This window comes from Mercenaria mercenaria, chromosome 7 (genome assembly GCF_021730395.1).
Source record: "Mercenaria mercenaria strain notata chromosome 7, MADL_Memer_1, whole genome shotgun sequence".
Taxonomy (NCBI): Eukaryota; Metazoa; Mollusca; class Bivalvia; order Venerida; family Veneridae; genus Mercenaria; species Mercenaria mercenaria.
This window is the reverse complement of record NC_069367.1, coordinates 82366700-82382552: the sequence shown is the minus strand read 5'-3', so window position 1 is coordinate 82382552 and position 15853 is coordinate 82366700. Positions and strand designations below refer to the sequence as shown.

The 15853-nt window shown below is 35.3% G+C and overlaps 1 protein-coding gene across 2 annotated transcripts in view; it reads left to right on the top strand.

The window, feature by feature from the left end:
• The window catches only part of LOC123553785 (fibropellin-1-like), a 35308-nt gene extending 30146 nt beyond the window's left edge, over positions 1-5162 (top strand). For both annotated transcript variants that reach the window (XM_053548802.1, XM_053548803.1), the window contains one exon: positions 3910-5162. In XM_053548802.1, coding sequence (XP_053404777.1) covers positions 3910-4060 — 151 coding nt within the window. In that variant the 3' untranslated portion in view covers positions 4061-5162. The remainder of the gene's footprint in view (positions 1-3909) is intronic.
• Positions 5163-15853: the final 10691 nt, after the last annotated feature.

Below are 15853 nucleotides of genomic sequence, written 5' to 3'. Positions count from 1 at the left end.
AATATTAGTGTGACTATTAATCGTCAGGGAATTCAGTTAGTGTACACATAACCTTGTAGGACGAAATGTGTTACGAATGTGTTTGTCCAACATGGGGGTTGACATGAGAAGCACATATGTATCATGTTGAGTTTTATACTGCAAATGTTCAACGAGTTGGTTGTCATCGCAACATCATTAAATAACTACCATAAGCACCATCACAAGTTAGCGTCGTCGTCGTCGAGGTCAATGACATCATAAAATTATTTGAGCCGCATCATGAGAAAATGGGCCTTCGGGAATCTTCGAGGCTTTGCGACCAGTGTGGGCCCAGGTCAGCCTGCCCATCCGCGCAGTCTGATCATGGCCCACACCGTTCGCTGTTATTTCAAAGAAGGCTTATTCTACCTGAATATGAAATTTTCTGACTCTGATTCAGATGCATAAATGCACAGGTCAGCCTAAATATAGACTTTCCGGAAATTCACGAAAATGTCCGAATGCCAATTTTTCCGTGACGTGGCTCAATTGTTATAATCATTTCTGCTTCCATTGTCACTACCACTTTAACATAATTACAACTTCAGCTACTTCTACTGTTACCTCGACTTGCTGAAATGTAGACCAACATGCTCAGGTCACTGGTTCGAACCCGGTGGCGACATACATTTGTAGCTATATTACGTCATCCAGAGCTGTTTCAAGTTGGTTGACAAACAGGAAGCTGCTATGTCACGGGACAAATTAAATACAACTTGTCATGGACGGAGTCGTTAGCCTTAAGTCTAGGAGGGCCCGACCTTGTGCTTCGAACTAATGTCTATGGGATTTTAAGAAAATACACCTTATTTTCTAATTACCTTCACCCCACTGAGTCCGTCTGTAGGCCTTCTTTTATTATAATCCGGCCGTGAAATAGCGGAGTCTAAGCGTTCGTGCAGTTATATATATATATATAAGTTCATGTCCTTGGTATAACTTGCCCATTCATAGTCAGATTTTCAAGTTATTTGGTACAAATGATCAGCATGGATAGAAGGTGTGTTGAGATCATGATCCTTGTTGCTACATGTATATATCCAAGATCAAGTTCACAGCTTTGAACTTAGATTGGTTTTGTTATTTTGTTGTAATCATAACCCGCTTTAGTCAGATTTCCAAATACTTTGGTACAAATAACCACCATTCATTGACAATCTGTAGTGATCATATTACACCTATTACTGCAAACGTCTCAAATTTTGGGACCCTGTAGAATGGTTTCGATGAATATTATTTTTGTTTGTAAGTAAGGTATTAACTGGGTGGATGAAAGACACATTGTCAATATCTCTGGAAATTCTGGCCCTGACTAGAAGTTCAACTCGCTCCGCCGGTTTCGTAATCTGCAAAACTATCCACTGCACCAGCCTCACCGATGGAGTTAGTCGTGCCGCTCCTATAAAGATACAAAATAAGAGTGTTTCCATACGAATGCAGACACCAGGCCTGGCAAGACAACTCTCATAGTAAATATAATTTCAATAAAGTTCACGCCAGAGTTTTAAGTTGGACTTATTTCATTTGTCGTCAGTTTTAGTTTTTTATGTTTAAAGCAATGCGAATTGACAAAGATAAACAAAACGAAAACGAAAAACCTATCTTGCAGCGAACCCGTGGACACCGACGACATCAGGATCAGAAAAATAGTCATAAGCAGTCCTCGATTTGTCAAGCTAGTCACTATTTTTAAGTATACATAGATGTATATATACCCAGTGTTCAGCTTTAACAAGACTTTCTATGTTAGTTGAGACTGCCTTGATCTTGATTTTCGAGTGCGCTTTATTTGTTGTTGAAGCGATACAACCATTATAAAAGTTGAACAGGGATCGCATGTGGTGTATCTTCCCCTTTAATCATACATATTCATATACATGTATTCATGCATTTAATAAAAATGAAATCTTACAAAGCAAAATCTATATGGGAAGTTTATAAGTGACATGTACATGAAGTACTATGAACAGACCAGTCATGATAACCATTCGGTATTCTTGCTACGTTTAATTGCCAGATAACCAACCAGTACCGAGATATTAACCTAACCGGAAATATCCCTCTAATCAACAAGAGGGCCGTCATGGCCCACTATCGCTCACATGAGTAATACTACACAATACATGTTATTATATAACTTATATACAAGTTTGATCAAAATGCAATAATAAATATGGCCTCTATTGTGTTCACAAGACTAAAATAAGCAGATTTTGCCATTTCAGCCATAAGTCTGAGATCAGTGGGCGATATGGCTGTTTTGAAAGGAAGTGAGATCCTATATAAGTTTAATGAAAATCAAATAATAAATGTAGTCTCCATTGTCTTCACAAGCAGCATTTTTTACCAATTCAGGGGCCGTAACTCGAAGTCAAATAAATGGTGCAATACGGTTGTCTTTGAAAGGAACCGAGATCTTATAGATATATAAGTTGTATGCATATTGAGTCAAAATAACAAAACATGCGGTCTTAATCGGGTTCAGAAGGCTAAAATCAGTAATTATTGCCATTCCAGGGGCCATAACTCCTAGATGAATAAGGTGATATGGCTGGTTTTCGAAAGGAACCGAGATATAGATCTATATTAAGTTCTGTGCAAGTTTTGTCAAAATCAAATGATAAATATTGTCTCTGTTATATTCGCAAAAAAAATGTGAACGGACGGGTGATCGCAATAGCTTACTTTGTCACTTCGTACAAGTGAGCTAAAACATGTTACAAATGTGTTTCAGATGTAAAAATGCACCTTTTTGTTCATTTTTTCCGATTGAAAATGACATGCGACAAAGTGATCAGATGTCACATCAAAAATCGGCATCGATCACATTCGTCACAAAAATTGTTACATATGTGCTTGATTTCTGTTGCGTTTGCGATCTCATTTGTAACACGTGTTACATATGCGATCGCATTTGTAACACCTGTTACAAATGCGATCTGTTACGAATGTGGTCCTACATAGCCTATTGGTATAAGCTGTACCCAAATCTTATCAAGTTTGGATGAACTGCCACTGGATGTTCAAGTTCAGGTGATACATATTTGAGTAGTCTTATGAGAAAGACGCTGACATGACAGAGTTCCGAATTCTTAAAGCATGTTTGTTTAGTAATTATTCCTATACAATTTATAACTGGAAGGCACGACGCACTTTCTAATTGACAAAACACTGCGCGTTAAAATCCTTAAAACAAGCTTTCAATAAAAATGATTGTCTATTTATTTAAAAGACTTCTTCAATAAAGTTTGTGAAAAGATACTGTGGAGACATAGAGCGCAACGAAGCAATATGATAGCAGACTCGCTTTGATTGAGTCTGTTCATGAGAGGTAATGAAATGTAAAACATCCCCACGGCCCCTGGAACCGGCGTAAGCGGAATTCTATCATGGTAAAATGAATGTACTCCAAGATTCAAAAGAACCAGAAAATATAACAACACAGAGTCAATATACGTGGAAATGTTTTACAGTCATCAAACGGTACTTAAACACTCCTGTTGTGATAGCTGGTAAAATCTGTGAAAACATGCAAGTCTGCGGTACAGTCTTAGCAGAATCGTTTAACACATATACATTAAATTATAAAAGTATCCCTTTAAGTATAACAAGTTGTAGATTATACATTTTCAAATGTTGTTTTACTATTCTACTTTCCCTCCTTTCGTTTTGTAATTACCTACGTGTGGTATTGTTAACGATTTCATTAAGAAAGTAAATTTTAAAAATTAATAAGACCATTTTAAATTTATAGAATACAGTGAATATGCAATTTCACTTAAAAGTTGTGTTGTTTTTCTTTAAAACTGAAGTCATTTCATTAACAGAAAATACATTCGCATTGCTATGCTTCTTATTCTTTGTTTTAATTTTATTTTATATTCACAGCCCGGACTTGGAATCATGCAACGAACCAAACTATATCGGTAAACATCGTCTGAGTGCTGATGCTATTTGGGAGGCAACCAGTCTATGTCACGAGAACGCAGCGTTTGAACATTCCAGTAACCACCAGACATTCACATCAATGCAGATATGAACCTTTCAGTTTAATATTACTATTACATTGTATTAGTTACAAGATATGTAAACACTTTTCTTATAGACCAGTGAAAGTCGCCTCGTTCTGTTGGTAACAAAGGTTATCATATATAAGACTCTGTTACCCTGGATACCAGGAGCAAAGGACGTGCGTTTGGGTTAAAAAGAAATAACAGGAAAGATGGAGGAAGTTGACAAAACAATTGTAAAGATATTTATTTTCGTCATGTGCAAACTGAGGTCTAACTATAGTAAAGGAACCAGTGTGGGAGCCATCTGGTCGCGTAATGGCGGATAGGTTTTTGAATACTAATTTTTCACTTGGCAAGGCAACAGAGGTCTAAATTATAGCTAGTTTCTGTTTAAATTTCATTGTGGATGTATTTTGGTAGTGAAGCTCAATTTTAGTATGAGTAGTACTTCAAGGTCACAGCAGTGTGATTTTGATGTGATTTTACAGTCAGCAAATGTGACAAGAGAAATCTCTCTTAGAAGATATGTGACCCCTACTTTTCTCTTCATTTAATATCAGTTTTATCAACACTCTTTAGGTAAGGATTTGTTCTGTGAAATGGGTCTAGCTATGCTTGGTAGCTCTTTAAAAATGTCAGTTTGTATAGAATATATAGGGAAAACTATTTACCTGTTTGTGACCTACATATAAGCGCACGCACCTTCTTGTAAAAAAAGATTGTGAAACATCTAATAAATGATTTTAATGTTGTTTAAAAAGAATGAAATACTTATTTGATAATTATTAACAATTGCCGAATTTTCACTGTTGAAGATGCGCCCGCTTTTTTCACTCATGTTATATGCTCGGAAAGCAGATATATTTTTCTGGGGAAAAAAGAAACAAGTTCTTCCGTTCATCTATTATAAAACATATTTTTACACTTTTAAAGTAGCTCTGCCACTCAGCTCGTCCTCTTTGTTCAATAAAGAAAGCGCATTTCTACGAATTTTGAGTTAACGAGTTCCATTTCTTGACAGACATATTTTGTCCGTTTCTGTTTGATGAAAGACATACGTTCTCCACCTGTAATTCATGCGAGACAATGACAGTTAGCTGCGGAGAAGACATTACAACCTTTCCCGATGTCAATATTTAGTAGAATATATTTAACGTATCGGTCTAATGATATATTAAAACTGACTTACGAATCTCCTGGTCAGCAGTTGCAGATAAAACGTCCTAACATATAGTTATTCTGCCGTAAGAAAACAGACCCAGAAAATAAAAGTTGTTATATAATATTTATTTTATCATTTTTGCAGATACCTTAGATTATCCCGAACTATCCATGTTCGTGAAATATTTCTTCTATATGTCAAAATATGACACTAAGAACTGAAGCATCTATCCGCTTCTTGCAATAAAAGTTTACTGATTTTGTGCAAATTCCTTTATTTCGTCGGCATAGTAACAAAACCACTGAAGCTGACTCGTTCAAAGGTCGGCATTAATTCTCCCGCATTGAATGTGCGCTATTACATCTATGTTAAACAAAAAGCTAAGCAGTAATTTTCTTCCCTTCGACGCTTTTTATTTTATTAAGATTTGTTATGTAATAAGGAAATTTTAAGCAATTGAATTGAGTGGGTTTTCTCGTGTGTACGATACGGAAAATGGCCATCCTGAGGAAATGAACAAACAATTAGATTTTTCATGTCTTTAACGTTTTCATAACAATGTACTTTTTCCTGAAAAGTCTGACAATTACAGTAATAGAAATATGCAGCCAAAAATTATACGTATAGTAGGTATTCCTATCAAAGATACTCTCCATTATTAAGGATTACTAAAGCGTCTTAATGTCTTTGAAAGACAACTTAATGGTAGGAAATATCCAACATATTCAACATAAATATAACATTAATGTCCAAACATTGTTAACGCCACATATGATCAATTACTGCTGTTTAGGTGTTATTGTTATAGTGGTTAATGTAAGTATGATACACAAACGATTCCAACATTTAATGGCAGCGTACTGAATGAATTCGCTATATACTTTCTGTATAAAGTAAACAATTTTTGAGAGCTGCTACACATAGCCAGACAACTAACATCAAAACCAATGATAGCATTTAAACCATAACAAGAAATATCTTTAAAAATGATGGTCGGCGAATTGTAATAAGGAAAGACGTTTATGAATTTTTCATCTAACATTCATCTTTCGTCTAACAATTTTCAAACTGTTCAAACTGGTTCATGAGAAGAGGTCATTAAACGTGTTTATATTTTTAGCTAAATTGGTCCCTATCCCCATTTGTAACAAAATAGCAGGAGACCTTACGATATTGTTACACATCGAGTTTGATAAAAATCCATTACATTTTAATTGTTAATGCGAAGAAAGGCATATCTACTTTTAGCTATAGTGGTCCCTAATAGGGCCCAAGTTCCTATATAAAATTTGGAAGAGGACCTTATAATGATGCTCCAGACCAAGTATGACAAAGATCCACCAAGCTGTTCACGAGACGCTGTATAAAGGCATTTCTAGTTTTAGCTCTAGCAGCCCCTAAAAGGGGTCAAATGTCCCAGCTGAACAAAGTTGGTTGAGGGCCTAATAAAGATGCTACAAATCAAGTTTGATTAGAATACATGAGAAAAAATCAATTGAAGGATTTTTTTATTTATTATTCTTATTTATTTCTAAAATAGGCCAACTGATCCCGCTTTAACAAATGCATATTCGCTATTCATGAATCTTTGGATAATGACGTCACACCTATAAAAAAGAAAAGGTCAAACAAAACATACAATTGTAATTATTTCAATATTTCTGTTTCATATACAAAGTTTGACCGTAGTCATATCATATAGATAAACTGTATGCAGCGTACCTTCATTTCAGTGTAATGAGATTCAGTCATTATATAGCATATATATAATGAAACAGATTTCAACTGAGTTCAATATTTGCATACCATACTAAAGAAAAATATTCATATATAATACATCATTTAAATAATTTATAACAAATATATCAAAGCAAACAAGTACTCATTTTAATATGCAATCTGAATAAGTCACAAAAGCAAGACAATTTTTCATATACAGACGACAATTGTAACAAGGAAAATCTTTTAAAAAGCACTTCTCTACATAAAAGACTCTTATCACACCCTTATTCATCTGATACGCAGACCGTATTCAGCTCTTTCTTTAATTTGATATATGTTGGTATTTGAACAGGTTTTTATCATATTTATTAAACTTACTTATCTTTTGAGATATATCAATATTCTTGCTAAATATACTGAGCTAAAGTTAGCTTTAAAACTGTGAACAGCGTCGTTTAGGATAAACGCTTTGTCTACATTTCACTCAGCGTAGCACAATCAACAGAGTGAAAGAAATTGACACTCTCGTCCAATCAGGCAGAGTGTTGCATAAATCTTCCATTTTGATAAATTATCTATAATGCGTTATCAAGTAGTTTGATTTGCAAACTGAAGTCACGTGGCATAGGTAACGAAAACGAATTTAGACGGCGTCGCCGAAAAACAGGAAGATAGGTAAAGTCAATAATTTTGCTTACTGGCACGCAATGTTTTACAAAATAAAAACAAATACAATTTTGATGCTATGTATCAAAATCGATAACAACAAGTTGATTTGGATAAAAGACATTTTCTTTCTCTCTACAATGCTCTTAAGACATTTCAGAATGATAAAAAACTACAAAAAAATTAGCTGATGAAATTATCTAATTAGGAAGATGTAAATTCAAAAGAGTTTATTGTACCTTCCATAATGGTACTATGAGCACTAAGGTTGATGCCAAGAGCACATCTTTACATCTTACAAATATAATTACATATATATTTCTTGAACAACAGAAATAAAGCGAACATGATATTCATAAGGAATTAAAGGGAATGTAAATCACACGCAATTATTAAAGCAGATGCATTCACATTCGTGTAATTCCTTTAGCTAAATATATATGACATCTCAGTATTCTGAGATTGGCATTAGTCGTTAGTGTCATTTCAAATAAATATCTCTGCCATTAAATCATCCAACACTTTCTGAACAAAATTTACAAATATCTCTAAACTCTGAATGTAACTGTTTAAATGAGCCTAGAGAGAATGGGCTTTTCTGAGAAAGTAACAGCGTCATTACAAAGAAAGAAGGAAAAACCATTAGTACAAATCACTTATCTCAACACATAAAACTAACGACCACGCAAATGATCTAAAATACAGAACGTGATGTTTTATTGTAATTGCTATAAACGATATAAAGAAGGAAGTGAAGCAATATCATGTAACCGGCTTTGTTCTCTTTGTGTCGAGGAGGTCATGTGCAATATTAAACAGAGTACTTTAATAACCATTTAAGTACGCATAACATCTATCTGGAAAGCTATTTCATCTGTTTAAAAAATAGGCATTATTGACCTTTAATTTTTCACAGTAACCCACATCGTGCTGACAAATGATATTGTTTTTTTTTCAAAAGAAATATTTTCGAATCATGGGTTTCAAATGACCATGTTCATTCTTTCTGAAAAAAATGATTAGCCGTTAAACAGGTATGGGTGAAAAAATACAATTGTTGGAAAATGTCGGTAGTATTAAACAACAGGCAGTCGTTGAAATGGAATATTGTCTATCGAGAAAGCAGGCGTATGCAGGTTTTTAAAATGTCTTGTAGTCATCTTAGATAATGTTACATTGTCTCTTGCTCATATATTAATTGTATCCTAATTAATACACACCTCACTTCACCTGCCTAGTTGTATTAGAACCCGTAATAAGTGAATATCTAAAATCTCTTTACGATAACACTGCCATATTTGGCACAGCGAGGAAAACGATCTGGGTCATTTATCAAAGTTTTCAAGCAGAGAAGTCGATTATTTTCCTTTGAAAATATGATTTGTTACCTTCATTCTGACATTTAGCAATTTTATTGGCCATTTATTTGAGAGTTGGTACTTGTGGACACCTACGCATTTCTTTCCAGAGCTACTATATATACATTTACGGTTTTACAAAGGTTACTGACATCACATATAATAGTCACCACAACCAGTGGGGGAAGTCGTCCGATCAGGCAATTCGGGTATTCCCCTAACACCTTGCCCGATCGGGAAATGTTGTGCCAAAAATTGCCAGATCGGGCAAGAAAATGTCATTTACGATGACATGAATGCCATTTTAGCATAGAAAGTGCCATTTTAAGCCTAGATAAAGTCAATATCCCGGACGAGCCCCCATCTTACGACTTAAGAGCGTAACAAAAAATGAAAAGTTCCTGTGGCGTGTTCGAATCTGGGTCGCACGGATGGAAGGGCAATGCTTTGACCACTGAGCCAAAGGGTCAACTCCAAGATGCAGTTGTCAGAGATTAGTTTTAAACGTACAGGGTATGTGTAAGCAGGGAATGGTGGTCTGGTGTATAAGGTGCCGGCCGCTCAATCCAGAGGTCGTGGGTTTGAGCCCCACTGGGGTCGCGACCATAACTTCTCATATGACACCAGTATTTTGCACATTTTCGTCTAAGCTAAGGGTGATTACTCTGATCTTGCTGAGTGAAATTCTGAACAAACCCCAGATGCACAATTTTGCATGCTGAATAACATTCTTATAAGGTGTTATGTAGGTTTTAGTTATCTATAACAAGGAACTTGCATAACAATATTTACAAGTTAAATGTAGTTTGTTTTTAAGTTTCACAAAAAGTCAAGAACTTTATTCGAAATAAATTATTATATGATAAATCACCTGACTTAGTTGAAACATCTCTGAAAACATGACTGTTGCATTTTCCATTACTGCTCATGAACAGACTCAATCAAACCGAGTCTGCAATTTTCACGGTTTGACTTGTTCTCGGTGCTTCCGAGGGATCTACTTATATTTGCTCAGGAAGTTATTTTGGAGAGATTTCGTCTTACGGCATATTGTCGGAAGATGAAAGATCGTTCCATGTGCGGTTAGAATACCCTAATGACTACATAGCTCTTGATTTCGTATCACGTCAGAATGTAATTATATATAGTGAAAACCACGATGTCTTGGGGGTAATTTAAAGTGCGATTAACTGTCACACGTTTTGTGACTTCTTAATTAAACGAATCAGTTTGAGATATATTAGAAACATACACTGTAATTCTCATATGTTTAGAGAATCATTTATCTATTCAAATTTTATTTTGTAAAGGACTAAAAGTAAAGAATACAGACAGTAGCAAGAAACAGCGGAGTTTAACCAAATTCCTATTCCTGCACTATCTTCGCCTTATTATTAAAACAAGAAACAATACTTCGACGCAAAGTTATTTCTAGTCGACAATTCTCTTTCAAAATATGTTGAGTTATTCGAAGGTATTCTTTAGGTGGCTGGATTGAATTTAGAGGTTGGACAGGTCGAGAATCAACTTAAGATACTTTGGTTCAATATTCCTTTTCCAGATTTCTGCTTTTTATATCAACACTCTGTCAACATAACATGTACAGTTAAAATATTCTTAAAATAAGTTACAGTTATAAACGTATACTGGCCACTGTCTTTTAGTTTATACTAATTTGTTTTAGCTCGATTGTGATGAAAGCTTCAAGCATATTGTAATCATTGTCGAGTCCGCTTCCAGGAAAACCAGTACTGGTGTCATATTTTTCATACCATTGGTTGTTACAGAATATTTGCATTAGAAATAGAGATAGAAAAAACGTTTTATGTTATCAACATTTGGTATTGCATACATATAAACGTGTATATGCAAAGAACAACCATTTTGCGGCGTAAATATTGACGACGAACAACATTTGACTTATACTCACCCAGTATTGTGCATGTATTGTTTAAAATTACAATGCATGTACTGTTTTCTTTCTAAAGTACATACAGCACATGTAACACATGTAAGATCTAGGAAGAAACAATATGTTCTATTGCAAGCACTGTTTCTACTTTAAAACTAATATAATTTCCTCAATGTCTTAAAAGACAAAGCACATTGTCATTTCAAATAAATCTAATGTTTCCTTTCTCGAGTTGATATGTTGTGAAACAGAATTTGCACGTCTTTACACGATTGATGTATAGTGGGTTCCTCAGCTGGGTTTAAAATATGAAAAACAAAACTGCCAGTATTGTTTCGTTTTTTTTTTTCCATTTTTTATTTGATTTATTTAGAATATTGCTCAACTAAATTAAAGTCTTTTGTCAGATTCATGGGGATATTTGATTTTTTTTATCTAATAGGTTAACTGTCACTGCTTGAGAAATATATAAAGGCTGTATAAAACACTAAATTCTTGTTTGAACTTTTTTTAGGGTTTTATTTGATATGACCAAGTGATCTACTTATTGACCCCAGATGACCCATTGAGATCTATTCAAACTTGACCTAGATTTTGTCGAGGCGATCATTTTGATTAAACTTCATAAAGGTCAAGTAAAAATGCAGCCTCTATTGCAAACACAAGCTAATTTTGGGCAGACGATGGACATCGCATAATACTTCAGTTGATCTAAAATTTGTTTAAGCACAATGTCACTGCCTTTCATTTACCAGTTCAAAATCATTAGGGTTCATCTGCCTGTAGGTCACAAATAAATTATCTACCAAGTTCGAGACTCTTGCACCTTCCTTTAGTTATCAGTCATGAAGAAACACAGACAAATCAAATAATACATGTATTATGCCTGCTGCCTTCTTGGGTTATAAAACACATCATTACAATTTGTTATTAACCTGTATGTCTACATAAATATAACCCTTTAATAAAGAAAATACATGATACAAAACAGTCAATGGGTTCATAATCACTTAAAAATGCATCGATAAGCTTTTAATGATCTTTAAAATATCAGTTAAAATGCATATTGTCTGAACTGTACCATCACAAGGTAAAATGTGAAATGCCGTTTCAAAGCAACAACTGCATCACAAAGCGATATGACATGACAACACGTTTTGAAGCCTGCCTGTTCCAGCAAATCCCTATTGTTGATTATAATTGCTTCATATCCTGCTCTTGCGGATGAAATCTGTAAAATTATAACCTGTCCTTAAAAGTGAAAGAGCATCAGTTTGTAGTCTAAACAAGTTATGGGTCGTTTTAGAAAATCTGTGGATTTCAACATTCGGCTGTGAAGTGAACAGTTTTTGTAACAATAACCAAGGTCAAAGAGAAAATTGTTATGGTATGAGCGAAATCAATCAAGGGGCAAAAACTCGAACAAGGGGCCTCCGTAGCAGAGTAGTTAAGGTCGCTGACTTCGAATCACTTGCCCCGCACCGACATGAGTTCAAGCCTCACTCGGGACGTTGAATTCGTCATGTGAGGAAGCCACCCATCTGGCTGACGGAAGGTAGGTCATTCTACCAAGGTGTCCGCTCGTAATACATTAATTTACAGTGGGGCACCTGGGGTCTTCCTCCACCATATGACCTATAATTGTGTCGGTCCGACGTTAAACCAAGCAAAAAAATCTAAAACAATTCTGCTTCTGCCGATGATGTTGACAACATCAATGATGCTAAGATGATATTTCTTTGAAACAGCCATGGTGATAAATGACTGTAATAAGAATTTGACACTGTTGTTATAGATTTACTGATTTCTTAGAATCATCGACCTTTTATATGCGTAGCTGGTGATCTATGGGTTGCCGGTGTGGGCCTACTTTGCGATGCATAACTCTATGGCTGTGTTTTAGGTGCTCTGTACTTCCGGGAAATCTTCCCTTACCTTTTATCTTTAAGTAATAACAGAATTGCATTACTCATTATTGATGAAATATCGTATGTCATTTCATTAAATTTGTTGCAAAAGACGATACTGTCCGTATTTTAGAACCAATTCGAAACATACCAATCGTTGTGTACAGCTCATAGCAATATCCAAACATGCTATGTTTGATTTAATGCTATCTTTTTGTAATTTACAATCGACAATTGTTTTCAGTTCATTGTCATATTTTAACTTTTTAATACCCTATATCAAGGTGATTTGTCTCTTGAAGGCAAATATTGATAAAAATTAGGTGACATTGACGGATTTTATCAACACACAATTTTAATATAATCTGGAAAGTAGATCCCCCGGAAGCACCGAGAACAATGCAAACAGTGAAAACTGCAGACTTGATTGAGTCTGTTCATGAGTAAATGGAAAATGCAACACTACCCACGCGTTTAAACTTCTTTTCGGTGTGTATGTGTGTGTGGGGGGGGGGGGGGGGGGGGGGGCCGGGGTGAAGGGAGGAAGGGTGTATAAATTAACGTTCGGCAGTCAGGTTTTAATATTTTTTTCAATGTTCAGCGCAACATTCAAAAATGCGCACCATTTTCATTGTCGAGCAACTTTGAACTATATTATTTTACACTTTAATACCATTTTAAAGCTTCAACGTAAGACAAACGGCATTCAAACGTTATATTGAGATCGCTCGATTTATGAAATATAAACTCTGGTTTTTCTGAAAAAGACCGACAAACGAAAGTTTGCACGTTATGAAAATACTTTAAGCAGCAAGGCTTGATTATTTAAATAACACGTTGAATACAAATTTAGATGCAATGTCAAAACCAATAATAGGAGAGAGACAGTTTGTAAAAGATTTCTAAATTACATTTTACAATAGCTGGACCAAATGAGTTAAAATGCAATCATTTCTAAGACAAAACTGTCTTCAAAATTAGTTTTACCCTCCCGGGAAATAAAACCCAGAATCATGGACGTAGGGTATAAACTGACAATATAATGGCAGTAAACAAGTGCAATTTCTCAATATTTATTTTTTTGTTTTCGTTTTTCAAATCGATATTCGGAAAGCGCATTGTTGAATGTTAGAATGTTAGTTCTTATTTGGTTATCTCGGCTGCATGTGAATTCATTTTTGCATGAAAGATTTTTTACATATTTTGCATGAAATGTGCATGACTGTCTTATATTATTTTATATGTTATTATTAAATGTAAACAGTCTTTATTTGGTCAAGCTCGAGAAGATACGTTTGTTCTTTGCTTATATCGACATAATTGTCTGTAAAACCATTTCTTGTTTAAAAACAGTGTGGTTAATGAGTTTTGGTTAGTCATTCCCATTAGATTGGCAATTGTCCCTTTAACTTAAGAATTTTGTATGTAGTAATCGATTGCTCAAATTGAGCTTTTTTACAGATCCAATGTGTTTACGACAAGCTACAATAATTGATAAAAACACCCTCAAACAATGTTCTTATATATAGTTTTGAAGTTCACATTATATTTACCTGGTAGCCATTTGTCCTGTAGATTGATTAAGACACTAGGTACATTAGTTAAAGCTTAAGGCAGCAAAACCTATATTTTTTAGGAGAACGACATATCAGATTCAAATTACACTTCACATAGATCTTTTCCACTGCGTGATTCTTAAAATCAACTCATGTATCAAAACAAGGAAGAATATCCAAAAGGGAAAGCTACGTTCCGAAAACGTAGCCTCCCGAAAGGCACACACGATGAACACACGCACACCACACATACACAAAACAAACATACAAGGACAAAACAAACAAATACAGGAACACAGTGGGGCACCGCCTTGGAACGGTCAGTAGCAAAACCACCACTGGGGAGTTTAAACCGGTTTATGGTGCACCTAACCTCACTCTTACCCCGACCATGTTCCAAAGTCACAAGGCAGTGTAAATAAAATTTATCCCCGCCAGGTGAAAGTCTAACTTCTGTCAGCTCGTCAGGATATGGGTTGGTTATAGTGGCTGGTCTAAACTTTTTGGTCTGGATTATTTGCAATTTCTTAACTATGTCTTACGTATTACCTGTAACAAACTACTTAGCTGAGAATATGCATATGCATATACTAAGTGTTGCAACGTTTAGATGTTTCAGTTTTGCGTCAGTATAACAATATCAGATTGGTTCTAATTAAAACGCTTTTACCATAAAATGAAGTATAACTTGATATAAAAAATAGAAAAGTGGAAACTTCACAGGTCGCTCAACATGACAAAAACGAAAATGTTGCAGGTTCGGTTTGATTGAGCCTGTTCATGGACGGTAGTGGAAATGTACATTGTAAAGAATCAAACTATTTTCCCGTGGGCATTGAAATAATAAATTATTGCGGCAAGTTTCTCTCTCTATGTTTCTTCATTACTAATGTTGTGATTCTGTGTACAGGGGTATGTCTATACTGCTTCGATGATGAAACAGTACAAAACATTTTATTCTGGTTTCAGTATGATATAACATCTGTCAAAAAAAACAAAGAAAAATATCAGACAGGGAGTGCCACGCACCAATAGCGCAGCCTCCTCAAAACGAACCCCCCAGCACGCAAATGCGTGCACCACACACACACTCAAAGCTTACACATCAGGACAAAACGAACAACAAACACACACACACACACACACACACACACACACTCAAAGCCAACACATAAGGACAAGACGAACAATAAGCATACACACACGCGCGCACACAAAGTCAACACACAAGGACAAAACGAACAAACAAAGGAACACAGTGGGCACCGCCTTGGAAAGCCATGATATGATTGAGGCGTCTATCAATACAATATAATTGATGCTATCTGTCAAAGTCACGACAACGGCTTTTAACATTAATGAATTCACATTATCGGTCGATGTTCCGACATGCCTGACGCGTCTTCTATCGGTCAATGTCACGGTATGGTTAATGTTTCTATCGGTCAAAGTCACGGTATGATTGATGCTTCTATCGGTCAAAGTCAAAGTCACGGTATGATAAATGCATCTATCGGACAATGTCACAGTTTGATT